General features: G+C 38.9%; 1 protein-coding gene across 1 annotated transcript in view; it reads right to left on the reverse strand.

Annotated features, from left to right (window-relative positions):
• MDN1 (midasin AAA ATPase 1) overlaps window positions 1–26,973 on the reverse strand; it is a 93,687-nt gene that overhangs the window by 22,652 nt on the left and 44,062 nt on the right. Inside the window, exons 41-74 of the mRNA XM_066547482.1 lie at window positions 26,608–26,697; window positions 26,258–26,518; window positions 25,846–26,116; window positions 25,337–25,496; window positions 24,920–25,036; window positions 23,569–23,777; window positions 22,886–23,031; window positions 22,198–22,400; window positions 20,857–21,077; window positions 19,755–19,868; window positions 18,829–18,961; window positions 18,045–18,154; window positions 17,255–17,388; window positions 16,508–16,668; window positions 16,051–16,171; window positions 14,696–14,906; window positions 14,323–14,554; window positions 13,340–13,466; window positions 12,291–12,461; window positions 11,935–12,149; window positions 11,458–11,839; window positions 11,166–11,275; window positions 9,372–10,068; window positions 8,255–8,416; window positions 7,327–7,600; window positions 6,127–6,362; window positions 5,386–5,481; window positions 5,077–5,171; window positions 4,279–4,403; window positions 3,018–3,164; window positions 2,616–2,725; window positions 2,103–2,176; window positions 1,718–1,913; window positions 96–252 (exon numbers count right to left, since the gene is read on the reverse strand). Coding sequence (XP_066403579.1) covers window positions 96–252; window positions 1,718–1,913; window positions 2,103–2,176; window positions 2,616–2,725; window positions 3,018–3,164; window positions 4,279–4,403; window positions 5,077–5,171; window positions 5,386–5,481; window positions 6,127–6,362; window positions 7,327–7,600; window positions 8,255–8,416; window positions 9,372–10,068; window positions 11,166–11,275; window positions 11,458–11,839; window positions 11,935–12,149; window positions 12,291–12,461; window positions 13,340–13,466; window positions 14,323–14,554; window positions 14,696–14,906; window positions 16,051–16,171; window positions 16,508–16,668; window positions 17,255–17,388; window positions 18,045–18,154; window positions 18,829–18,961; window positions 19,755–19,868; window positions 20,857–21,077; window positions 22,198–22,400; window positions 22,886–23,031; window positions 23,569–23,777; window positions 24,920–25,036; window positions 25,337–25,496; window positions 25,846–26,116; window positions 26,258–26,518; window positions 26,608–26,697 — 6,268 coding nt within the window. The remainder of the gene's footprint in view (window positions 1–95; window positions 253–1,717; window positions 1,914–2,102; window positions 2,177–2,615; window positions 2,726–3,017; window positions 3,165–4,278; window positions 4,404–5,076; window positions 5,172–5,385; window positions 5,482–6,126; window positions 6,363–7,326; window positions 7,601–8,254; window positions 8,417–9,371; window positions 10,069–11,165; window positions 11,276–11,457; window positions 11,840–11,934; window positions 12,150–12,290; window positions 12,462–13,339; window positions 13,467–14,322; window positions 14,555–14,695; window positions 14,907–16,050; window positions 16,172–16,507; window positions 16,669–17,254; window positions 17,389–18,044; window positions 18,155–18,828; window positions 18,962–19,754; window positions 19,869–20,856; window positions 21,078–22,197; window positions 22,401–22,885; window positions 23,032–23,568; window positions 23,778–24,919; window positions 25,037–25,336; window positions 25,497–25,845; window positions 26,117–26,257; window positions 26,519–26,607; window positions 26,698–26,973) is intronic.

Here is a 26,973-nt window from a genome sequence, read left to right on the forward strand (position 1 = left end):
TTGGGAAGACAACTATATATCTGCACTTTTTCCTGGCTTGCTCCATTTATGTTAGAGAGGCCAACTGTGGTATGGACATCACAAGAAAACCTAACCTGTGAACTGGTCGAGATTTTCCACCAGGTTTAAGAATGAATTATTTTCTGTAACTGCTGTACACATTTTCTTCATCTTCTTCGTCAGCTTAGACAGACGATACTGAAGAGAATCTGTATGAAATGTGATGATGCCCTGACATTCTGGGAGTGCCCTCTGAAAAAAAAAAAATGGAAGAAAATTATACACAAATACTCAAAGCTCTCATTTGACTCCTAGGAGTAAATTGCTTTAAAAAAGGGCTCAATTCTGCATTTATTTGAAACCCCAAAACATGCTCATATGATTCTTTCATCAGTTCAGCACCAACGCTTGAGAAAAATCATAACACATGTATGTCAGGCAGGCATTATTTTTGAACAGTCAAGTGAATGATGCTATGATCTTACTGTCTTAGGTGTTTGTCATTACCTCCATAACAAAAGTAATCACTATGTCAGGTCAGCTTCCTGTGCCTTCCAAGTCTAAAGGCATTAACCTAAATCACTAATGGCCTCAGGGTGTCAGGTAAGAACATCCTCACTCACTTTCCACTAGACAACAGAAACAGTGTGCAGGTAGAAATTATTAAATAACAGAATTAATTCCTCAGCATATCCAAAGCTTTTCAATTTTTTTTTTGGTTCAGTTTTTTTTTGTTCAATTTCAATTGTTTGCATGCGTCTTCTTTAAGGAATGAAGACAACATGGAGCTGCAAGCAGTGAAACCAATAACCCTGTTAACTATCAGTAACAGGCTTACAAATCACCCACTAACAAACAAAACCCTCAATCAATCAAATACATTAGATTTGCATTAAATTTCTGCCTCCTTGCTCTACCCTCCTGTACAGGACATGAGCAAGATCAGCCTGCTCCTGGTCTGAAGAAACAGAACAAAGCTGAGGGTAACTCAGCATTTCCCACTTACCACCAAATTCTGATGAGTTATGATTGTCTCCTTGCATCTTGTTAATAAAAACTAATGATATGAATAGGAATCTCTTTCAGGAAGAAAATTAGCTGACTTCCTCTCTGAGCTGGGCAAATTATTTAGAGACAGAGTAAACTGAGACTCTCTAGAACAGGATTTACCATGCATCAGCTTGTCCAAGGCAAATGTTCACAGTCCACAAACTCAGTCAACAGCAAACATGTGACAATATAGTGCATTCCCTTATGAGTATCCAAGCCAAAAGTGATTTAACATTTAATCAGACCTCATATGCACAAATCCTACAGCTACATCATTATTTGTTTGGGTCCTTGTTTAGGAAAAAATGAGTAATAATAATTTCAACTCCCAGGCTCCCAGTTTTACTTCACTAGTAGAGAAGTAACAAATTGCTGCAGGCACTATGCAAGCAAATGGGAGATGAGATGTGTAACAGCCTCAACTCTGTTATCAGAGCACAGATATAGTGCCAGATCAGTACAGACCATGCTTGTCATCCCATGCTGCATTCCCACCCATCTGCAGTGTTGCATAACACTGAACACAAGTAAGACCAAAAAAGTTTATGATATATTCAACAGATCTGACACTTACATAAGATTTTCCTGCATTAATCAGTGAAAAGCAATGTATAGATGAGAATAGGGAAACTGTTCTTCCCACACTTAGAATAACTAATTCAGTCACCTTGGTAACATCTGTTCTAGCAGACAGAACCTTTCTCAATGTGTTGTTTAGCCTCTGAATTTTGGTTTCTTTGTCGTCAGACTCCTCTTGCTTTTGCATGCAGTCCAGCTGCTCTTCCTTACCAATCTCCACCAAGGCAGGCTGACACGGCTCATCCAGAACAACTTCAAACTTCTTCATGAATTTAAAGAGAGTTCTAATTACCAAATGAAAACAAAAAATTACTGGGTTTTGTAATCCTGGAAATCTCTCAACTGCTGGAAAGAAATGTTTTCACTGTGTTATGAGCAGAAGAAACATTTCTGCATTCAAATTTAACATCATAGAGAAATCATCTAGACAGAAGGTTTCAAAAAGGGGAGCTTTATTTTAAGTTCTGACTTACCTGCGTATTTTTTCAACTGATTGCTTTATAGCCCAGAAGCTGACATCATTCCACCTGGAAATCTTCACAAATTCCTATTAGGAAAAAAAATAATCAATGGGATTACTTATGTAAATGAAATTAACTATTTCCACATCAAAGATGATCTTTAAACCTTATCAGCTACAATGATCTGGTAGCCCTAAAATGCCAAACATTTTAGTAAGTGAGCAAATTATTGCACAGGCATCTTATTAACATAATATTTGCACTGCATAAAAACTGCTGCATAGCCAGATGTTGTGAAATGAACAGCCCTGGGTAGAAACCTTCATGGATAAATGGGCTGATCAAACATTAAAGCTTTCAATCAACCCGTCCCCCACCTCAAGAATTAATTCTTGTCAAAGAAAATGTTGAGTTTAGTAGGGATTTCAGTGGCCAACAGAACTATTATAGACAAATTCAAATAGCTTCTGCTCCACTGTTCCTTTGATTAGACCAATATGTTGTCTGAGCCAAGTCTCCTTTTACCTTAAGTTCTTTTTCTATGGGCTGACGAAGTTCAGTGATTTTGGCCTCAACACACTCTGAAAACTGCTTATAGTAATTGTATAGATTCCACAGGATGCTGCACAGAACATCTAGAAGGGAGAAGGGACAGATAATAATCATCATCATCATCATCATCATCATTCTTTTTTTACAAGAGGGCATTTTTCAGTATCATTACAATAAATATACACCAATTTTTTTGGAACCTTAGCAACACCAAAAGATGGGATAAATTGACCAACAGGACAACAGTAAAACATCCCTATTGGCTTGTGTTCTATTTATGAGCTCAGTGACCTGTCTGGAAAGTCTGGAACACCTGATGGCTGAATATGGGGATGCTGTATAGGTAACTCACCAGAGATAATGCTAACAACTTACCCTTTTCTGCTACTTGAGGCATCAGCAAGACATGGCAGTGGAAAACCAGCAGTACCTGGAGCCGTGCCTGAAACTCTCCCAGAGTAGAGCCTTCAATGAAAGCCTGCAATGTGCTGACCAGTGTTTTCAGATCCATTTGCTCAGTTCCTGAACATTGCACCAGAAATTCAGAAAGAAAGTGAGAGAAAACAAACAAACAAAAAAACCTAAAACATTTACTTGAAAATTGTTGTCTGGTCTTCATAACTTTCAATTAAATATTGAGTGTCAATTAGGAAAAGTTCAAAACAAAATAGGAAAGGGGCAGAGAGGGGAAGAATTCTGATTTAATAAGAAGTAAAATTAACAGACTCCACGCTGGAAGAAAGGAAAGGGAACAAGAAGCAGCGTTAAAATAGTGACTGAGAAGGTCACTTATATGTTGAATTTCAGAATCCATTGAGTATTTACAGAATACTTGCTATTCTTTAAGAATGAATGGCTTTTTCAGTCATGATAAGCAACAGCACAAATAAGTCACTGCCAGTTCCTTAACTCCTCAAAGTCATGAGGACAGAAATAGAGCAGAAGAATCTGGTAGAGAATACAGTGTCTTTAGGGTATTATCTGTGGAAGAAGACATGTTGTCCTCTTTGAGATGTACTAACTGAAGGATCTGAGGCTCATCAAGTGCATTAAGTAGTCACGAGATTGGAAATTTGGCCTCAAGTCAGAGGATACTGCTTTCATCTTTACAATTCCATTAAATTTGGGGGAGGCAAGGTGTTGCCCCTCATTCCCCTATTTTATGTAACATGAACACATGCAGACAGATTTGCTAAGAACAGTATGTACCAAAACCTACTTACTCTAAGAATTTTTTAGGCTTTATACAGAATGTTAAAAGCAGTTCAGCTGGGATATGAATTATGCTTTCTGCAATTAAAAAAACAAGGAGCCTTTTCCAGTTGCAGATGGAGGCCTCCTACCCTCCAAATCTGTTTGAAATGTTTGTATATGCATGATGTACAGCTATCACAATTCTACTTTCTTTTAGGTGCTTTTTAAAAACATCTTTTCTTTACATCACAACACAGGCTCTGTGAGCCACAAGTGGTTTCACAAATATATACAAAGTTCATTCCATATGGAAAACCCTACACAGTCATGGAATTCACTGTGGGCAAAGAACTATATCTGAAAGTGCACTGTCAAAGTCTGGCATTTAGGACCGTAATCATACTAGAAACTGCATCACATTTATTTTAAGGCCAGCACTTACCTTCTGTGTTTGCCTCTGTCTGTTCTTGAACATACTTCTCAATCATCTGATAGATTGAGAACCAGTGCTTTGTGGATTTCTCCACATGCTGCTTCATAACATTGTCCAAACTTACTGACCAGCAACTAGAAACAATAAGAAAAGGGAGAGAGAAATCAAAAATATCATGGGTACTTTGAACTTTGGGTTCAAAACAACCAAAGTTTGTTTTCTGTTTCTATTAAACTAATGGAAAATGTAGCAGGATGAAAGAATCTGCACATTAGCTTAATATATACAATTTCTGAGGATCATTGTTTTGCTACCATTATTATATATGAGAGAAGAAAAAAAAGAGAGGGTAAAGCAAAATCCATCAGAGAAAGGTTTAAAGGTTTATTTTCTCAGAAATTGAGGTAGACTTGTGGAATTCCTGATTGTGACACACTGTGGCTATAAAAATTTCATGTGGTCTTAAACGGGAGACTGGAAACTAATTTTTAAGGACAATTTAATGATAGTTATTAAACAGACAAAACCCTACAGGCTCAGGAAAAACTTGGATGAAAACAGGAGAGCATTGGTAAAATATTGTTTCTACTTCTCCTGAGGCAAATAGAGTCACCACAGCCTGGACATGCTCATTCTGATCCACTACAGCTCCTCACTGGTGGTCTCCTTCCCTCACATATTTTCACCACGACAGATAGACAGAAGCATGTTCCAAAATTAAGGCAATTCTGTATTGGAATGTGCCTCCATGTGGAGATGAAAGCTTACAGTATCTAAGGAAAAGCAGCATGGAAGGATAATTCTTACTTCAACTCCAATCTGCGCCACTGAATGATCAGCTGTGTGACCAGATCCAGGTGCTTCCGCAGGGACAAGGCCCGACTGGCGTTCTCCTCCCAGTCCTAGAAAAGCAAAATTCCCCTTCACACAGCCAGAAATGAGTCACTGCCTGGCAAAACTCATTGCATCATTCTGGATTACTGGGTTCTTGCTCTTTAAACTGTCAGCATGGAGCAAGTTCATTCCCCCAAATCCTGACAAGCAGCTTCCATGTACTGTGTTTGTCACATGGTACCATAAAGAGAAAAATGAACTTTACCATAGACTTCTTCTTACCTGTGCCTTTGCAAGAAGAATTTCCAAGCCATTCAGAAACTTTGAGAGAGGACTAGAAAGTGGAAAACTCCGGATTCTGTCCATCACAACTAACAGCTGCAGAACAAAACCAAAAACATTCAGGAGCTGCACTTCAACAGAAGAAGCCATGAAATTCAGTTAATTTCTATGAGCATAACTGACCCTCACAAGAGATAAGAATTTTTTTCTTTTTTACACATTTTTAAACTGTTTTCTCAATTTAGTATAAGATCACTAGGAATTCAGTAAGGCCAATGCACTTGGGGAAGGCAGCACAAATTACCTAAGGCTAAGAGCTCATCTTAGGAATCTGAGTTTCTACATTACCCCACGAAATGTAACCTTAAAACAACATAGATGCTGTAAGAGGGACTAAAAATAACTATTCTAAAGCATTATGAAAGAAAGAACTTCAGAAGAAAACTGAGTAGAAGCAGCAAGACCTCGGGGATCTTTGAGCTATGGCAGACTGAAGACTGCTTAAAACTCTAAGTTCAGACTTGGCAGAATTCCACTTAACATTTCATGATTAAAACAGAACAGCTATAATACATACAGCAATACCTATACCTCTTATGAATAAACAGGTATGACTTCAAAACATCTGCATGAGTAATACAACATCTGTGCAAGCATATCAGTGTGTATGCACATGTCTATGCATATCTATACACATACACATAAATGTAATCCTAAAATGTTTCAAATATTTGTTTTTACCTGCGCAAGTACAGGATGCTCTGGCCATTCCTGCAGTAGCCCATTTATTTCTTTAGCAAAATTGTCAAGCACAGGTTGGCACTGTCGGACTTGCTGAATATTGGGATGCTGATAGAAGTCATAAGGGCCATCTTGCTGCAGCACAAGATCTGAAGTTACTTCCTCAAAAAAGGTATTGTGAAGAAGAGTGCTCAGCAGAAGCTGGCTTCCCAAAAGACTGTCATTCATTTCAGCACCTAGGAAGCAAGTAAGGAAGACATCACACATGCTATTAGTTCTTTTCTCAGTTGAATAGATAAAGTTAGGGGTTTTTTTCCCCCCTGTATCCGAAGCCTTAGCATGTTATCTTTTACAAGGGTAGAAGACTATACCACTGGAACAATGAGATGGAGTATGGAACACAAGACATATTTGGAGTTTATATTCTCTATTTTATCAGATTTTTCTATGAAAGTACAAGAAGTGTTATAAAGACAGGCTGTAATCCTGTCAGAAGAACAGATTGTCTGTATATAAATTTACATCAAGGAGATACTACTGTAAAGTAAGGCTCAGTGGAAAAGTAATCCAACACACAAAAGTAATCCCACATACATTATGGCTCAGGTGCAAACACAAAAATAAGTCATGGTAGAAACAACAGCCCTTATTCACTTCATCTTAATTGCGCACACGCCTAGATCAGAACTGAAATACATAGCTGTGCTTTAACAAGTGATGATTCTGAGATCTCATACATTGTTAAAAAAATTTACACATCAAGTTTTTGACAATTCAGGGTGGAATAAAAACCCCATGATACCTTTTTTCTTTTTACTTTATATACATAAGCTAAATTTAAAACAATTCTTTAATGAACTTCATTGCAAAATTTACTTCTGAGAAATTTCTTCAAGTGCTTTATCTTCCACAGGACTATGCAGATCCTATGATCAAAATTTCACTCAGCAGTCAATACATTTTTAAACTGTGTTGGTCTTCTGTATTACCAGATGGAATTAAAAAATGCATAGAAGAATAAAAAATCAAAGCATTCCACAAGACAATTCTGAACATGGGACAAATTCTCTGCGAAAAGGATTTTCTGTTTTGTGCATTTCCCCCATAACAGGTGTGTTTCATGACCTGTATTGTGATTATTTTGAAACAAATCTTTACAAATCTAAACTGGCATATCTGAAATACTGCTAGCAGTCTTACCAATTAAAGGATAGAATTGTGACACCAGGCATGCACCAGTCTGATAGCAGGAAATAAATGCACTGAAATAATGCTTGGCTTGATGAGAAGGCAGACTCTGTTGATACCACAGGGATCGAGCAAAGTTTAAGCACAACTGCTGATGAACCTTCATTACTGTTTGCATGGAGCTCTTGGACAAAAGGGCTCTGTCAACTTCCAGCTGGTCTTCCACTGGATCTTCAGTTTCCATTTTTTCTTCTAAGCTTGGCTGAGCTGTGATATCTTCAAAGTCCTGCAAATAACATGATAATCAAAAGTAAATTTTATTGTCTCCTCTCTCTACCTCCTCTTTTGCTTTTTTTGGCATTGCAACGACATGCTAATGATTTGCAGCTGGTACCATATAGACAGACTGCCAGTCTGAAACTGAACACAGGTGTACAGAACATTTCAGGGTGTAACTACAGCAGGCAGGAGTGCAGTACAGTGAACCCTGGGCTGCTGCCAACTAAACCCCTTTGCAGAAAAAGAAGCAGCAGCTGTGTCTGCTGATAAACCACCTCAACACTGCGTGGTTGCTTGAGGACCCGAACCATTCTGTCCCAGCTGCTTTATTTAATCAAGGAGATCAGCTTTCTCCACCTATAGTAGAACCTCAGATGACCTTACTTGCTAAACAAAAAATATTCCAGCTTTTTACAAGTAACTATGTTATTGTTCAGTTATATAATTTGGGATTTTTCACCCAAACCACAGTACAGTTCAAGCCTGGAAATTAATCCCAAAAACATTTTTCAACCAGAAGGTGAAATAAACCACAAGCACATCACTGAATACCTATCAAAATCTGCCCCAATTTGGCTTTTGGTTGAAGGAAAAACTACTTCATTCCTCATGTCATTTACAGCATTTACTTTCAGGAGCAACTTCAGATGTAATTTATTACCTTTTCATGAAAAGGAAATCTCCTCCTGAATTCTTCTTCTTCCTCCTCTTCCTCGCTCCGTCCTTTCCCGTGGCTTTTACTCCTGTACCTGTACAGGCTGCGTTCCATGGCCTCCTGCTCCTGGGCACGGCGCTCCTGCTCATCCCATTCGTTTACAATTGCCTAAGGAAACACAGAGCAAGATGCTTCTACACTTGTCAGTGTTTAACATCATCTCTATTCCATCATTGGGGCAGCATCTATTTTGCTGGGCTCTTCCCTCCTCTGTGGTCTACAACAGTAGAGATCAAAGCCATCTAATATTTGTGAGTTACCCTCTTAACAAGCTAATGAGGAAAATGTAAAGACAATACACAACAGAGTACTTGACCAAGTTCCAATCTCCTTTCCTCAACACTTAATAAAGAAACTCTCCACAAAGTTAGCATTGGGGTGCATTTTTCTGTGCATGTCCAACTTTGGGTTTTGCTGCTTGGGGTTTTTCTTACATAAATAAAATCTTTACTAATTATTACAGGCTATTGTTTTATGCCTTGATAAATTCAAACAAGTTAATCCAGTATACTAGATTATCTTTTACAATTAATTGGGAAAAAATTAGAAGATTTTAAAGAACATCCTACTAATAATTATCAAGATAAGGACCTCTAAAGATCATCTAATACAACCCCTCTGCCATGGGCAGGGACATCTTCCACTAGACCAGGTTGCTCAAAGCCTCATCCAATCACTCTCAAACACTTTCAGGGTTGCAGCATCCACAACTTCTATGGATAACCAGTTCCTGTGTCTCACCATACACATTTCTAAACAATTATTTTTATATTCTATCTAGATTTACCTTATTTCAGTTTAAAACTCTTATGCCCTGTTCTACAAGCCTGGGTGAAAAGTCTCCTTCCCTCCTTTTTATAAACTGAAAAGCCACAACAAGGTCTCCTCAGAGACTTCCCCCAGCTGTACAACCTCAACTCTGTCAGCCTTTCTTCACAAGAGGGGTGTTCCAGCCTCGTGATGATTCCTGTGGCCCTCCTCTAGAGCTGTTTTAGCAGATCCATGTCTTCCACAGGGGACAGGTTCAGAGCAAGACTCCCAGTTATGGGCATCCAGAGCTTACCCGACACAGATGTCTGAAGAGCTGCAGAGATTTCGGGTCCATCTCTCCTCTGGACAGTACATGGCATTGAAGATGCAGCAAAGCATTCACCAGGAGCTGCTCTGGAGTTGGGGAAGGCTGCTCAGCTCCCTCAGATCCTCCTTCAGAGTGCTTCAGAGAGAACTTTTTAAGTCCTTTAAGTACCCCAACTGAATTCACTGAGCATAAAATTTCTGCCCGAGCAAAGTAAGTGGGAAAGGCCCAGCCAACAGAAGGAAATGCCAGCAAAGAAGTGAGGAGGTTGCTGAGATCAGCAGGGCACACAGAGCTCTGCAGCACTGCGCTCGCTTCAGAAGCCACTAATCGCATGCCATGCTGCAGCTGCATGATGGCAGCCTGCAGGGGAGCGATGGCATCAGGGAACACAGCATACTCCTCTGCCAGGTGCTTTCTAAACTGATGGTGTGACTGTTGCCACGATGCCTCTTCATTTAACAGGTTCTGTGCAGCCTGCAGTGATTTAGGTCTCTCTCCACGGAGGAACTGCAGGAGGCGGGCTAGAAGGTCTTGGACTGAGGAAACCCGTGCTATGCTGCTGATGTACTGGTGAGCCTCCTGGTACAAGCAATCATACAGAGGAGCCGGAGGCCTGAAGGCCTTCCTTCTAGAAAGACTGCTTATTTGCTCCTTCAGCCTTTGCATTCTTTCATGCAACAGCCTGTTAAGAAATAACATTGACCGCTTTAGACATGGGAATACTTTTCATATGAACTTGTTTAAATGGATCTAACATAGCAGTTAGATACAGGAAAAGATTAATCAGATTATTCCTTGTATTATTCCAAAATTAATCCTTATCAGCAAATAAGGAAAAATAAGGGACAGCCTTTTAGCCCACAGATGTAGATTTCTTCTCTCCCTGCCACTTCAACAAACTTCAAGTACTTTTTTCTTACTACCTGACAGCTCTGTGAGCATTAAGAAAAAAAATAATATTACCACAAGCAATTGGTAAAACTCATCCATTCAGAACCTGCTTTCAATTATTATCATCTCTTTAAGCAGTAGTATGGAACTACCAGAGCCTCTATATGCATAATAATAAATCAAAAATTCCTACTGAAAGTGGAAAATAATGAATAATAGACAGTTTTTATCTTCATGTACACAGAACACACCTGAAGGCTACAGAAAAGAGAAAGCTCTTTGCTGAAAATTTTCTCCTCAAGTTCCTCTGATAAAAAAAAGCTACAAACAGCCCCAAACAAAATAACAGTGACTACAGATTCTGATTATCAACAGTGTACTCTACTCTGTGTGGTAAGAAATTTAATTCATCCACTGCAACACAGGCAAAGGCTATTGCTAAAACACACTATGCAGATTTTCCCCCAGTAATATCAGCTGAAGAACTCTGCAAAATAGCACTGGCACATATAATGGCCTTGAGAAACTACAGTGATATATAATTCATCTCACTTCAGCTGATTGATAATATTGTCACATTTAAGGAAAGTACTGTAATTTAAATGTATGGCATTGTTTTTACTTCCGGGCATGGTTTCAACATCAATATATGATGGCCACTGCTTTAATTATTCTATTTTCAGCAGTACAAAGTGTACAGACAATTCCTTATTGCAAGTAAGGAGCACAGTTGCTTCTTCTCTACCACCTCAACATGTAAATTGATACTTTAAAACCAGCAACTCTAGTTTCTACAGAAAGAGAGAAAAATTGTAAAGCTTCAGAGCCTGAGCACTCAAAGATGACATGTCCACTCTAAAAGAGATGGGTTCAGTGCCTGGGTGTTACCTGATATGGGGATGAATATAGTTGCTGACTGTTTCATCTTCAATACTTTTTCCTGTATGCAGCTGACATGAAAAATCATGTGTTTTCCATTCACACTCCAGCTGGTATAACTAAAAAGGAAAGAATAAGCCATTCACAGCAGTTCTTATTTTAGTAACCAAGGAGGTACATCAACTTTTTGGATATTAGAAGAAGTTCTAACGGTATAGTTTAAAAATCATGACCAAGCCAAACTCCTCTGCATTGATTTTACACATAACAAAGGTAAAAACCAACTTGGCTTCATACTCACCTCTTCTTTTGAGTACTTGAGCTTGTATTCTCTTTTAACAGCTGGATCAAACCTGGTCTGTGGAATCCACATCTGGATCTGCACCAAGCCAATGCTCACCCAGAGGCTTCCTCGCCAAGCCGTCTCCGGTAACTCCTGAAGCCCTTCCCCATAGAACTGATGCAAGCAAGTGAGCAGAAGGAACAGGAATTCTTTAGGAAGTAATTCCTGATCAGTGATGCTTTCAAGTATCTTGAGAAGGTACTCATATGCAATAGGATCCTTGAGGTAAAGCTTCTCACAGCACTCCAAAAATTCTTCTTGAAGATCCACTGGAATCAGATCTACCAGGGCAGAGAGCAGTCTGCCTAGCATTATTCCTTGTAGTCTAGCATCTGTGTGTCTGAAGAAAAGGAATGAGAAAATATTTACACACAGTAAGCAACCTTCTGTAACATGCTTGATTTAAATAACAAATATGTAGAAAAGAGGTCATACCTAAAATCTGCTATTGAAGAGAGAGCCAGGTTGGTCCACAGCACTGTGTTGACTTTGTGAAGCTGCTGTGCTCTCTCCATCCATTCTCCCAGTGTTACATGGGATGATGACAAGACAGGAAGCCCACTCACATCCCACTGGCTTGTCTTGCTGCTACTAGTTAGAATTTCAAAGAAGCACTTTGAGAAAACAGCTCGGGTCAAAATGCCTGGGCCCTGAATCAAGAGATTAAGAGTTAGATCATTCAGATGCAACTTGCTCTGACTATGCTAGAACTTACAATATTGCTTTAGAAAACTTGAATTAGTCAACAAGAGCATTCAGCCTAGAATTTGATTAGATCAGAAGAGACAAACCTTCGTAGAAGGGTTCACATGGGATTTAGAGAATTTGTTTTCCTCTGCTGCAGGCAGTGGCCTCCAGGTCAACCAGTAATCTGGGTCCGTGGTGAAAGTACTGCTCCAAAAGGATGCTAACACAGCACTAACTAGCTGAGATGACAGAAGAGACATTTCTTCAGGGGATATCTAAGGAGAAACAAAAACCTAGAGGTGAGAATAATGTACAGGGAGCAAAACAAAACTAAGCACACACATGTACAAAGAAAGTATGATTCTGTTTTTCAGTAGGGATAGTCCAAGATACTCTCCAAGATCCTTTCAAATTCACGTAGCATTTGCTTGCATCTCCTCAATGAAGAGTAAACTTCCTGAGGTCAGCACTGTCTCCTGTCTGTGAAATATGCAGCATGTTTACAGAGCAAGTTGTTAGAATACAGCCTGTAGTCCATGTCTGTGCAACCTTTTGTTACAATACACAAGGATGCAGAGGCATGAAACAGGTAAAGCCATCCAATACTCTGCTCTGAAGCATTTAAGGTGAACTTTGTGTTTTACTGTGCTTTGTGGGAACACAACCACTGTACAATAAATACTAAGCAGAGTTATTAAATGTTCTACAGAAAATGCATCAAGTAGCTTTATCAGTCTGTTTGATTTGCAACAGAACTAAAAAACTTTAGAGGCATGGGAACAGAGGAAAGCATTTTTCAGCATAGAATTACTTTGAATACATAGATACAACCAGGCTGGCACCTGCCATCCAAACAATTGCCCATTAGGTCACAGATGGATGTATGGAACAATACTACCAAACAGACTATTTTATTTGAGATTTTGTTGTATTTTATCTTTCAACATGGTGTCTTAATTGCATTTTCTCAAGGCTCACAGTTATTAACTTTTCTTGTTAAAAGAAGGAACAGCTTTTGTCAGGCAGACATAGAAAAACTGCATGTCAAAAATCTTAAGTGATATTCATATTTTGAAGAACCTTTGAAAACTTCAGGAAGATTAATTAAACTAAAGATCTGATTAAATTAAATTAAAATAAAATTTGTTCTTACTTCATTAAGGTGCAACAAGTGCCACAGTCCAGAGAGCTGGTGAGAAGCAGCTGGTGTCAGCTTCAGAGAAAAAGCTATGAACTGAGCTAAATCTGAACAGATGCTTAAGTCTTGACTGCAGTTCTTCCTGTAGCAGGTAAAAAAAATGCAACCTAAGCAGTGCTTAAGCAGGGCACACGAAATAAATCACTTGGATGTTGGAATACCAACCATCAGAGTTCCAACACTTGGATAGTAAAACCAATTAAGAATGGCAAGCAAAGTCACCAAAAGGTTAAAATTACTGCATTCCAAATGTTAGGGAAGAACAAGCACTCAAATAATACTCAAAACTCTTGAATTCTTCAAAGCTAACAAAATCTAAACACAAGAAAAGGGGGAAAAGTGTAATCTCCTGTAGCTAGAAGCTCCATGCTGAGCAAAACACACAAAACATTTGGGGAAAAACCATTTTCTAGCTTTATAGCTTTTGTGAAAAGTCAGAACTTTGCTGAATTCAAGAGTGAACCACTGACTCTAAGAGTCTCATTACACAAAAAAATTACTTTCACTAAACTCCATAAATGATTATCTTTTTTTTAAGGAATGGCAAACCAGACTAAAAATAAATACACTTGGCCCCTTAAAACAACACCAACACTTCTTAAATTAATAATGTTATTTAAAACTATGATTCTATGTGTGTATAGTTTACACAAAAGGAAGCATGCATGCTAGTCTACTTCCTTCATCTCCAGGTCTAATTCTGTTTTTCTGCAGTAGCCCCCAGCAATATAATGAAAACACCTTCTGTTGATTCCTAATACACATATATCAGTGTGCTGCATAGATATATATGCACACATACACAGGTGTATATGAATCACAAATACATACATACAGATTTACATGCAGATATAAAGCACCAAAGTTACACCTTCTAGCTAGGGATTTGGAATAGCATGAAAGGAATACAGCAGTTCTTTCTCCAAACTTCTTCTTACCTTCTTGCACAAGCCTTGGCCAAATAATCTGCTGTTAGTTTGTACTGCCAGAGCACCCCTATGTATTCCATGGCAGGCCACAGCTGAACTTGACTGCAGAGCTGGCTTAGCAGGGCAGGGTCTAACTGGTTGGAAATGGTGTCTTCAGGAAGCCTTTCTTCTGAATAACTGTATGTGACTCCTTGTGCTCTCAGCTGTGAATGCACAGCTTTCAAAAATGTCTGTAGCTGACCTGTTTGACAGAATAAAAGAGGCACATAAATATATGTACTATGTTTCTTGTCAGTGAACATTTAACATCCTTTCCATGAGTGTACAAAAGAATGGAGATGGCAGAAATCATCCTGCTGGGCTCTTCACAAGTGTAACCTACCCAGACTAACATCTTCTAAATGATTGGCTCTTATTATCAGGCCATCAGCTTGCAGCAATGCTTTCTTCATCTTCACTCCTGTGGCAGCAATTTTCACACAGCACATTTTTTCCTGCCATCTAGTGTCTCCACAGGCCAATCTTAGCTCCAAGATGTTCAGTGGTTTGCTGAGAGCTTTTAACTGAGAAAAACATTCCATGCCCAGTTTATCCTAGAAACACGAGAAGGACAATTTGTTTCAGCACAATTGTTTCAGACAATTTGTTTCAACAAAACCACAAACAAGATTTGTGACTGCAGACAAAACTAAGATTTCAAATTCACATGCACACAACTCAAGTACAAGCATATATAACCAGCCTGCAACAACAGCCTAAAAATAATCTTTTAGTAGCCTGACTCAATACAGCAGGAAGACAAATTAAAACAGGTGGCTACAATTCCTCCTTGTCAAGTAAGGGTTTTTCCCCTTCATGAAGAAACTACATAGATCATGCAGACAAATAGTATCTCAACTGGGCAATTTACCTAAATCAAGGGCAATAAATATACAAAATAATTAAAAAATACCAGGAGCTACTGTCACTTACAAGAAATTACAGTTTGCACCTGCAATTTAAATCCATTTGGAGGCTTAGATATGTTAGATACATTTGGATGCCTAAATACATTTGGATCTTTCCAAATCCTCAGTAAGCACTGAATGTTTTTCAGTCTCATAAAGTAACTATGTGCATTTTTTGATAGCTCAGTATCCTTGAGAGAGAAGGTCATAAAAACCTAGGTCTAAGCACTAGTGACCAACACAACTGCACATGACTACTTGTGCGCTCCTTTTAAACAGGGACTTGTACTCTTTAAAAAAATCACTGAAATATTTTTTTAAAAATTAATTACAACAGATTCTGAAATATATGAAGAGCAAACTCCAAAACTTTCAAATTTTAAAGGCCTTGTTTTGCGAAGTCATAAGGCAGCCCCATCCTGTGCTGTATAAAAGGAAGTGCATAGGCTGTTCTAAATACACCTGTGTTCACTGAATAAGCAAGTGGCATTTTGATATTCACAAGCCTCCAAAACACAACAAGGAGTAATATTTTTATGCTTAGGTCCCCCTTTCTATGACATAATTAATTAAACATAGCATAATTAATAGTACAAATACTATCTCTGGATAACTGATATCTTTCTCAAAAGATATGTATATTAACATGTGCTGAAATTTTTTTTAATCAATCTTAAAAATAGAAAAAAATTGTGTTTTCTCTGTCCTGAAAAGCAAGTGCTGTAAATATATTAAAGCCTATCTGGACATTGCTGGAAATACAAATCCTTTGCAAACATAATATTGATACCTTAAATGGAAGGGGTCTTCCTAGAGACTTCTGTAGTATCTTCATATTGGCTGAATTACCAGCAGGATTGACCAAGCAGTTCTGAATCTGCTGTGAAATGGATTGAATTTCCCTGGAAATCCTTGTAGAGGAAAAAATAAAAAAAGGGAGGGACAGAGGGGAGGAAAAAAGCCCACAGTTAACAAAAGTTTGAGAAACAAGACAAAAGGATGTATAAGGATGTATAAGTATTCTTTTACTAAAGGGGTAAAATTCTAGATGATCATTTGAGCAAGCAGAAGCACAGTGGTAGGAAACACAGATTTTAAAAATAAATGATGTTACTTGCATCACTAATGGAACATAACTTGGGACACTAATCTAAACAATGCTTAGCAGCTATAATGCTACAGAAAAGAGTAATTTATACAGCTATTTAACAGAAACAAATCAAAAGCCACTAAACAAAGCCACTCACTTGGTCTGGTCTGACCCAATAAGCATCTGAGGAATTCTGTCAATGAGGTGTTTCATGACCCAGTGCCAGTGCAGAGCCAGGAGTGACAACCCTGGTGAATCCACGGTGACAGAGTCAGAGACGGCCCAGAGCCGGTCCCGCCACAGCGAGCAGCACAGAACCTAGAACCAGCCAAGGGGGTTACAGAGTTACCCCTGCCACAGGTTACACAAGACTTCTTACTTCAAGCAGGAGAAAAAGCAAAACCACTATCACTTGTATAAACTTCAGAGTCCCACAGGGTTTTGTATTTAGTGCTACACAACCAGGACTCAAGTACAGGCTCTCTAAAAATACCACACCAGCAAGGGGAACTACAGCAGCCAAAACCAACCAATCCATGCAACAAGTCTACAATGTCAAGATTTCAGCAAAATGATATTCATGGTCTGAAAAGGGAAGGGGAGAAGTGAACCACCTCTGTGGCCTTCATGTCAGATATCATTCTTATCACAGATAGAAATGGATACTCTGTTTATCACCAGTGGAGCACTCCTACAGCACACTTCATGCCATCCTATGCAAGTATTAGAGGACACAAATACAGCAACTGAAACAAACATGATTGTTTGCCTACTGTTAGGCATATTCTGAATACAAACAGAAGCACTGCACTTTATTTCATGGCACCTGAAACTAAAAATAGCGTTCTGCACACAATCTCATTTCACTTAATTTCCATAAATGTACAATGGAAAATCTACTCACATTATGAGTGTCATCATCACTTAAGGCCACCTGAGTAGACTTCACCCAGTGAAGTGCAAATGCATCCCAAAGTTCAAAGAAAGCAGCAAGGTTGACCACGACTACGTGAGGAAGACAGTTGTAACTTCCTGGATCTGAGGTTTGGGGAAGAGGAAAAGAAAGGCAGAGACTGAATATTGCAGCCACATCACATGACACATGTGGGTCAACTTGGTCAACTTCTGATCACTAGAACCTCTCTAGCATTGAGAAATAAACCACAACCTGAAAAGATCCAAGAAATGAAGCAATAAAAGTAGCCCTTCATTATTTACACAATTCCCGGTTACCTCTATGCAGTTTATACATATATTAAAAAACCCATAATAAGGGATTCCTTGATCAATTGCTTCTATGCAGTACACTAACTTCATCACTAAATTTTACCCTTTGTTTTAGAAGTAAAACTTCCCACTTACATAAAAACACAGCTGAAGAATTTGGTTATTCTTGCTAGCTAAAGACAGAACACTATTCCAGTTTCTCTCCACTGTTATTTCAAAGTTTGGTTAATTAAGAGAAAAATCATATTCATTGATTACCTTGTAGAGGCAGGACATAAATAGATACCTTAGGTATCTCTAATTTAAGGATAATGTGTTAGATACCACACTAGTCCTCATCTGACTGCTTTACATTCACATATTCCTTCTTTGCACACCATGTTTGAAGCACACATTTCATAACAATGCAAATGAACTGTATTTCAAATTGACTACAGAACCAAAAGGAACAGCAAAAATCAACCCACTTTTGTGGAAATCTAGAGACATTCTTAAGGCACTGTTTCTTGGCTTCTTGCTGGCAATCAAACTCTTCTCAAGGTAACTCCTCTTTTCTCGGTCAAGAAATAACACTGCCCTGAAGTAAAAATAAAGTTGTTATCAATCCAACTGTTTTAAACCTTGGCCTTATGAGAATGGTGAACTACAACATGGCATTTGAACTGCAAAGTGACATAATACAGTCAGTGTATTATGGAAGAAGCATGAAGTGCAACACAACTAATTGCTTGAACATGGTTTCTGTAGAAGCAAGTTTCACAAGGAGCATATTCCTGACTTCACTAGGAAGGAAAAACCAGTGAGCTGCTAAACAGATGCAACACCACATCCTGTAGGATATGTGAGCAGCTGCTTTCTTAACACTTTAACTTCAAAATCTGTGCACTTTCTAATCTTATTAGGAAAAACAGTCAAAATCCAAAAGCAGGAGAACTATTTAAGTTTTGTCAGAGATCTCACACTGCTGCTTCTGCCTCTTTAATGCTTTATCCCACAGTTCTGATTTTTCCTTGAAGTACTGCAGCCTGTATGGAATGCTGGGAGCTCTGCTCCTATATTAAGTGATTGTGTTTAGTATGCATCTACAGAAAACAGAAGCAAAGAACTTAAACACCTGTACAAAAACCTCTGCTTGATATTTTTGACCACACGTATCAAAACCTAAAATCACACTTGGCAGACATCTCAAGTGCTTACTCAGCACTGGTTACAGGCATGAGCACTTTTTACAAGGGTTTTTTTGTAACCCACCGATTTGCGGCAGACTTCAAAAGTGTAAGAAGCTGGTCTGTGTGTTCCATTTCTGTATCAAAGTTCATCGAATTTCTAATGATCTCCAAAAACTGCATATTCCATCTTGGGTCCAGAGGCATCACATGTTCATCTGGAAAGGCAGACAAGACAGGACAGCAGTGAAACATCACTCAGTTCTTTTCTTGGTCCCCCTGCCTATGCAAGAACATTAAGGAAAGAAAGAAGCAGCCTAGGAGGAAGGCAGTCGAACTCTCCCACTCCAGATATCCCAACAGAAAAGCACTAAAGCTGACTGCAAGTTCTGTAAAACAGAACAGTAACAATAAATTAAACAGGGATTAGTTTAGAAACTCAAGTCTGGCTCCCAGTCCAGGCAAGACACCCAGGACCATCCATAAAAGGCCCACTGTCACTGGATGCAGCTTTCATGCACCTAACAAGCTTGGAAAAGAAGCTACAGGTCTGAGCTCCCCACAAAACACCAAGGGAAAATTACAGGCCAAGCCATGGGTTTCAGATGGGCTAACACAAATCCTGAGGAAAAAAGAAGACCAGGGTGCCTAAACTATCAAGTCAGAAAGGCAGTGAATATTTGAATCACTCTTCAGAACATCATTATGAGCTGTAGGAACACATCTGAGCCACAGATACACAGTCAGGACTCATGGGCAGAGCACTCATCTCTAACTTGAATAGTATGAATGCATTTAATTGCCATATTTGCTGTTCTAGACAGCAAGAATGTTTGTGTTTGTTGAAATTTTTTTTTGTTTTCTTTGTTGTACTTTCTTTTTATGACAAAGGCAACATATATTTAGAATTTAGCCTGTGTTTTGCTAGAAACATTTCCTAAGAAGGGTTGCAGTGTGTTCAGAGAACAAATAAAGGAAGCAATGTCTTACATCCATCTTTTCCAGGAATACCTGTCATAGTTGGCTGTAGCAACTTGATCATGTTACTGACTCCAGATGAGAGGGGACTGGCATAAAAACAACCAAGGGCTCCAGCACCCGCTTCCAGCTGAATCCTCACTGAATCTGCAGGTGAAGAGGGGAGAACATGGGCATAAAAGAGTGTTTAGTACAAATCAAGAAAAATAACTTCAACTGAGCCAGCACAAGCAGACTGAATCAAATCTGTGCATCCACTTTGGATATGCTGGTTGGTCATATTTTGTATTGGCTCCAGAAGAATCTCAGAATATCAGAGCTGAAGACATAAATCTTATAAGGAGTTCTAGTTGAACTAGTGATACTACATGTATGCTAGTAAAATATGGTTTGTGAAAATGAATTTATATCTTCAAATCTTTCTCTCAATGCATTTTTTTTGAGGGGGGGTGGGTGAATTTTCTTTACAATAAGGAAAACAAGAGCACACTTTTCATTATTTTTTTACATATTTTCTACTTTACAGACCTACCTGCCTGAAAAAAACAGGAAAATAAAGAGGAAGCAATTAATATAGGGACAACATATCTGAGATTTCAGACTATAGAAGAAAGCTAAATGTGTGAATTATTTGGACTAATGGCTGCCTAAATGCTTCATGAGTTTAATGTGATTAATTCTGTAATTAAGTGAATAGCTCTTCTCAGCTATCTTCCTCAATTTTCAGAAAACACTGCTTCAAGAAATCTCAGTTCTGCAGTTTCTTGGCTTTCTAAACATTTGTATTTTAACACCAGATACACAGAAGGCACTTGCCTGCTTTCACTATCACTAAAAGAAATAGTGAAAAGGCATATTTGCTTACACAGATGAAAAACCAATCCAAAAGTTACTAATTCAGAAGTGGCACAAGTTAAACACATGGCTGAATAATAAAGGATAATGTTTAGCTCAAATCTCCTTACTTCCCTAACATGTACAACCTGTTTCTGTCCCTCCCTGGAGCCTCCATGCCCTTGAATTACTGTGGATAATTGAGAGTCTTCATAACCCATAATTTGGAAAAGTCTGGATATTTTCATAGAAGACTTAACAACTCAGCCCTTAGACAAAACAAAGTTAAATGATTACATACCAAGCACCTGTGGCAGATTTTTGGCTAAGGAGTTAAGCCATTTAACTCTTAATTTCCAGTCTTGATTGGTTGCCTTTTCTATGAACAATTTCACTGAAGCCTGGAGAACTTCCATTTCGTCCATCCAGTTTGCATCTATCTCAACAGCACTGAACTTGAGATTCTCGGGATTAGTGGACTGCAGAACTTTCTTAAGATCTTGCAGAGTCACTGGTAATGTCCTAAAACACAAACAAGTCCAGCAATCAAGGGCTTGAACTGCCAGATCTAGGAAAAAATATATTTTGCAGGTCAAGCTCTGCAACCATCTTTAGGCATCAGTGGAATGCAATGATCTTTCCTCCATTATTTAGCTTTAAAACCAGTTTCCAACTTCAAATCAGTTGATAGTGTCTACTGATTATTAGGAGCTCACTGCTACCAACAATTCATGCACTACTCCCCAAGAGAATATGCACAGAATTTCACTGAGAAATTCTGACTGATTTGTGCACCAGAATGATGTGCAAATTTAAAAAGACAAAGATAGGAAAAGAAGTGTCATTGAGTAAAAAATAAACAACAACACTGAACAAAAATAGGCAAACACAGCATATTGCTAAGAGTTTACAATTCCAATTTTTTCTCTTACTACAAGCTTCCACACTTGTTTCACTGGAAGCAACCTACAGTACCTATCTGTATACCTACAGTCCAGAGGAGGTTATTAAACAAAGAAGGCAGAAACTAAGTTTTTGCACCAGTGTTGTAAAAACTAACAGCTATATTGCACAAGAAATCATTAGAAAATTCTTTCATACACCCCCTGAACAGGGGCCTCTGCTACTTTCAGACAGCTCTGTCTGAAGAAGGAAATTTTTGTTTTTACCTGAAACTACTGGACCTAAAATTACTGATGAGTAATTGATTCCATGAAAATTGGAAATCCAGAGAATCATTAGTGTACTTTAAACTACTTTAATGCTCTGGTTTTTTAAAGCTTAGAAGCAAACTGAAGGAAGAAATTTTGGGGCTCTTATTACCTACTAAACCCAGTGTTTGCATTCACATTTTCTGCTAAACAACTCTCAAAATGAGTCAAATGCACTTACTGAAAATTAAAAAGTCAAGTCTTTTGAATGTATTTGGAAGACTTAAGAATAAAGCAGTAAATAATTGAACTTTCATTTGCAGTGGTTGTATCCAAGGTAAAGGTAACAGGAACACAGAGTATGACTATCACAATCTCTACCTGCACAGTATCATGAAGACAGGATTTTGCAATAAACAATGACATGCCATGAATAGTTCACATAAATTGTTTCTCTTTTACTAGACCAAAAAAAAAAGTTTCCTGCCTACCTGCAGTTTCTGAGGTTTAGTCTATGCAGACAATACATCAGGACCTGTCCATCACTCTGGACTGTGGAAAGGAGTGAATCCTCAGCTGCAAACAGACCCGAAGGCAGGGAGTCTGGCCACAATCCCACTGCTAGCAAGGACTCACCCCAAGTGTCAGGGGAAGCCAGAGAGGAAGCATGCCTCGTAACCAATTCTAATACAAGCTACAACAAACAACCAAAAAGCAGTTTAGAGTCACATTCAGACATGTAGCATGTACTCAAGCACCAAACCTCAGGAAACTCTTTAATTACATGTATGTATTATGAAATTACTAGACACCAAATCTTCTACGAACACGATATAATGTACACAATAAAAGTACCAAAACATTCCTACAAGAAGTGAAACAACACACTGTGCAGTTCCAAACAGGAAGTGAATGTGTCTACAGATGAGTGTGCACAGTGTTACAGGCTACAGATGCACCAGTGTGAATATCCCAAAGTCTCAGCTGAAGCTGTCACAAACTACAAGCCTCAGAGTCCAAACAGGATACTGTTTGGTTCATCACTCCAAGAGCACCATCTTCATCAGTCTCTGTCTCAGGCATTTAAGAAACAGAGGATCTCAAACACTAGCCTCATGAAGTTACATTTTTTATTTATCTAGATGATCTAAGAAAAGCTTTCAAATATAGGATTTTTACCTTTTGGTTAATCTGCAGTTGCTGTGAGCGGCCATAAACTTCCCAACAGGCTCTGTAAAAAGACTTTGCTAATCCAAAGCCTCTCTGTATTTGCTGCACAATTAATACAGCAGCCTGAAGCAAAAGTGACAAAGATGACACAGAACCTGAAAGATACACAGCAATTAGAGTGATACAAATGTTTAGCAACTGTCAGCCCTTTAATGTGACAAACACCACTTCAGGTGTCAGGATACAAAACAAATATATCCTATTGACCTGAAAGCTGAATGGATTCTTCCCAAGGTTGATACGAAAATCTGACAAGACTGTAAATAACAGATGACCAGCTCAAAAAAAGACATCAGACAGCTGAGCTGAATGAAACTCAGCTGCAAAATACAACTTGTGCAAACCCTCTATTTTGCTGATTTTCACTTTGAATACATTGGCTTCACGATAGCAAGGGATAATGTGCCAGTGTCTGATGTCTCCTTACAAAGCACAGCAGCTACCACGTTTCCATGACTTGGGCCTACTTCCTGGGAATGCAAAAAAACCAATCCAAAAGTACCTGATTATAGTTTTATGTGCTTACTTATATCAGCACATAATAAAATAACCAGTGTTTAATACTAAAGACTTCATCCAGATATACATAATGAGCCCATGTTGCTAAAGAATAGTGAACAGACTTTTTTTACCTGCTATTGCTTCCTTGGTTTCTGAATGCACAGCCAGAAGTGCATCACAGACACTGTCTCCAACTAAACCCAAACCATGCAGGAGTAACTTCAAATCCAGACTGTCCAATATATTTCCATCATTCTCCCCAGGAATGTAAATTTCAATCCCACGATTCCGCATGGCTCTGGATATTTCCCCATGAACTGGATCCATAGAAAGGAAGAGTCTGTTGGGTATTAGAAAAGAATAATTCAAGTTGCAAGCGGCCTACAACAATCACCCATTTCAACTGCCTTAAATTCTTAAGATGTAACTTAGGCCCTTAAACTATCACTCTGGAACTACCAAATCTGCTTCTCCATAAAGTAAATTCCTCTTCATAAAAATGGGAACACAGTATCTAGAAATCCAGGGACAGCTACTGAATTTAAAAAGAAATCTGTATGAATAGTTATACTTTGCAATTAGACACAGATATTCTGCATGACTTCTAACTTATTATTATCTGAATTATGTCTGTTCTATCATTTGCCCACTTACAAAGAAAAGTTAGACTATGCCTCCGAGCTATCAAGATTTTTAGAAGTCTTAGCAACAGCTTCAAATAAATCTGTGCTATTTAAAAACCAAAGTATCCAACATTCAAGTAGTTATTATTATCAACAGACACCACTTAAAAGCAAGGAGGAAAAAGTACTTCTGCGATACAATGTAGTGGAAACAGGTTTCTGAAAAGTCAAGAGTGTTTCCAAGTCAGAGGAACCAGAGGGTATCAGTCCCAATATCCTTGTCATGAATTTGTAACAGGTAGGAATGATACAGAATCCTGTTACATTCTCCTTCCATCTTCCCCAGAGATTACTTCAGGTCTGAGAGAACAGGCTGTCTATTTGGGTGGTTTGTTGGAGTTTTTTAAAGTCCTGTCGTTGCAGGAAACTCAAATTTATATATGGGATGGAAAAAGCTGGGAAGAAAATTATTATGCCCATATACCAGCTTTCATAACCAGCATATCTCAAGACTTCAATGCATCCTCAATGCATCCTCAATTTCATCACAGTGAAGCAGGGAAGTGCTGAAGTCCTAAACCAGAAATGCAAAATCAAGGCAGAAGCACACTGCTATGCATTTTCCTGTGTAATAGTTCGTGTTGCAACAGGCATATAAAGCAAAGCCTCTTAAGCTTTCTTTTATATGCTCACCACAGTGCAGTTTTCTTCCCTGCTAGAGAGTGTCACTACACTGCATGGCAAACTGAACAGCATTCAAAATACCAGTAGACTGGCTCACTGATGACATTTTAATGCTAAACCTGCTATTTGATAAAGGAGAAAAAAAAAAGGAGAAACAAAAAGCAGAAAGAAGTACCTGAAGTTTGGATGAGGAACTATTGTTGGAATCGTGCCATCTATGACACCTCTCTCACTCATGGTCAGAACACCTCCTGGTTCAAGCAAAGCATTCAAGCGGTCCAGCACAGAAGGGCTACATTCAAAACAAATTCATGTGGTCATAAAAAGGTACCAATTTGATCCCCCTCTGATCTGAAATCAAAATGGTACCAACCTTAAGCAAAACCCAAAGAGTTAATTACTCTATAAGGAAACAGGAAAATTGTCAAGTGCTACACTGTCTGAGAAGGAAGAGACTCTTCCAGAAAATCTAACTTATTGCTCCTGTGTATTATCAAATGCAAAATATTCAGTTGTGAATCACTCAGTAAGAGGCAAAGTCAATCAGGGAGGTCAAAGGGTTCACTGAAACAAGGCCAGTAAAATCTCTTACTTGCAGAAATTAACATTGTCCATTAGGAGCCAGTCTCCAGATTGCAGGGCCTGAACCAACATCCCATCTACCCACTCAAAAGTGCCATGGCTGTTGCAGTCAGCAGCCTGGGCCTGTTGCAGCTTGAAACGCCGGAACTCTTCTACCAGGTGAGCAAACTCTGAAAGGAAATACATCTTACACTGAGACTCACATTAATGAAGTAGCTTCCAGCACCATTCAAGAAAAATAGTAGTTATTTTGTTAACAAACATATATGCTTCCTACTTTTTAGGGGAACATAACAGCAGAGGCTCCAGCTCTTCAGAAGCTTCCCTTAGGCAAAACCCACTTGAACAGAAAAAGTTTGCAAGCACAAAGAAATATAAAACAGATTGACACTTTACTCCCTAAACAGGTACTTTTCTGCATCACTTCTCCCCCATTAGATGAAATTTGATGAGTACTGATGCCTTATTTTAAACAATTATTAAAAAAAAAAAAAGAAGAAGGAAAGCCAACATACATACCTGCCTTTGTGTAAGAATTTATTTTGTTGTTTAGTCGCTGGATAAGTACAAGTATTCCCTCCAGTTTGCTCACTAATTCAGCTGTAACACTTCCACCTCCTTCCCCCAGAGATTTGGGTTTGTAATTCAGGATGAAATTGCTCCAAGCACGCAGCACGAGTTCAGCATCATCTGCACAAAGCTCTGCCAGGAGCAGACTGTCCCGTACAAGTGTGCTCACAGCACTCTCCACCTTTTCCAAGAGGCGCTGCCATGGCCTGTTGATATCAACCTGCAAACAGGCCAGTAGGGAGTTAGCTCATGCAGAACACCGTGCTGCCAGGGCTCCATTTACAAACACCAAGCTCACAGCAGACTGGCCACTATCAGGTAGGAAGGAGAAATTGTGCCATATTACCAAACCAGCGTTTACCTGCTCAAATCCACCCAGGAGCTCAGTTGTATCCATTGCGCTGTTCATCGCCATGATCTTCAGCCGATGGCCGGTGAGATGGGCCAAGAGCTCCACCAGACTGGTTTTGCCAACAGCTGCTGGGCCCACCAGGATCACCATCCAGCTCATGTGCACACACTTCATTATAGACTCCAGGGACTGCAGTGAATGATGCAGAAGTGAGAGAGTTCTGCCAGAATGAGGAATATAGTTGCCACGAGAAAGAACTGAATAACCGATCTGAAAGAGATGACAGAGGCAAATGGAGCTTGGCTGTGCAAGTTGTTTCCTTCCCTACCCCATCACAAAATCCCTTGTCAACAGTTTACCTGAACATTATATGGATTGATGTGGAACTCCCTGGTTCCTGTATACACACTGGCCTCCTGGCCAAAAATATCTCTGTATACAGAAATAACCTAGAACAGTTAAAACAGCAGAAAGAGACTTATGAGTTCAAGCTATCCACTGTTCCAAAGATTCACTTCTAAAGGTTTACATCTGAAGTATCTCTTCCTCTCAGCTCCACAGTTGTATGAGAGTAACTTAACATTTTAAATTACAAGCTCATTTAACTCAAAGTGCAGCAAGCAATGTGTGAGCTGCCCACAGCAACCCTTTCATTAACCATTGTTTCCTGAGACTTGAAATACTGTAAGCAATGTTTCTCTTTACAAAGTAGTGGGATAGAACTT

This window comes from Molothrus aeneus, chromosome 3 (assembly GCF_037042795.1).
Source record: "Molothrus aeneus isolate 106 chromosome 3, BPBGC_Maene_1.0, whole genome shotgun sequence".
In the NCBI taxonomy this organism is placed as follows: Eukaryota; Metazoa; Chordata; class Aves; order Passeriformes; family Icteridae; genus Molothrus; species Molothrus aeneus.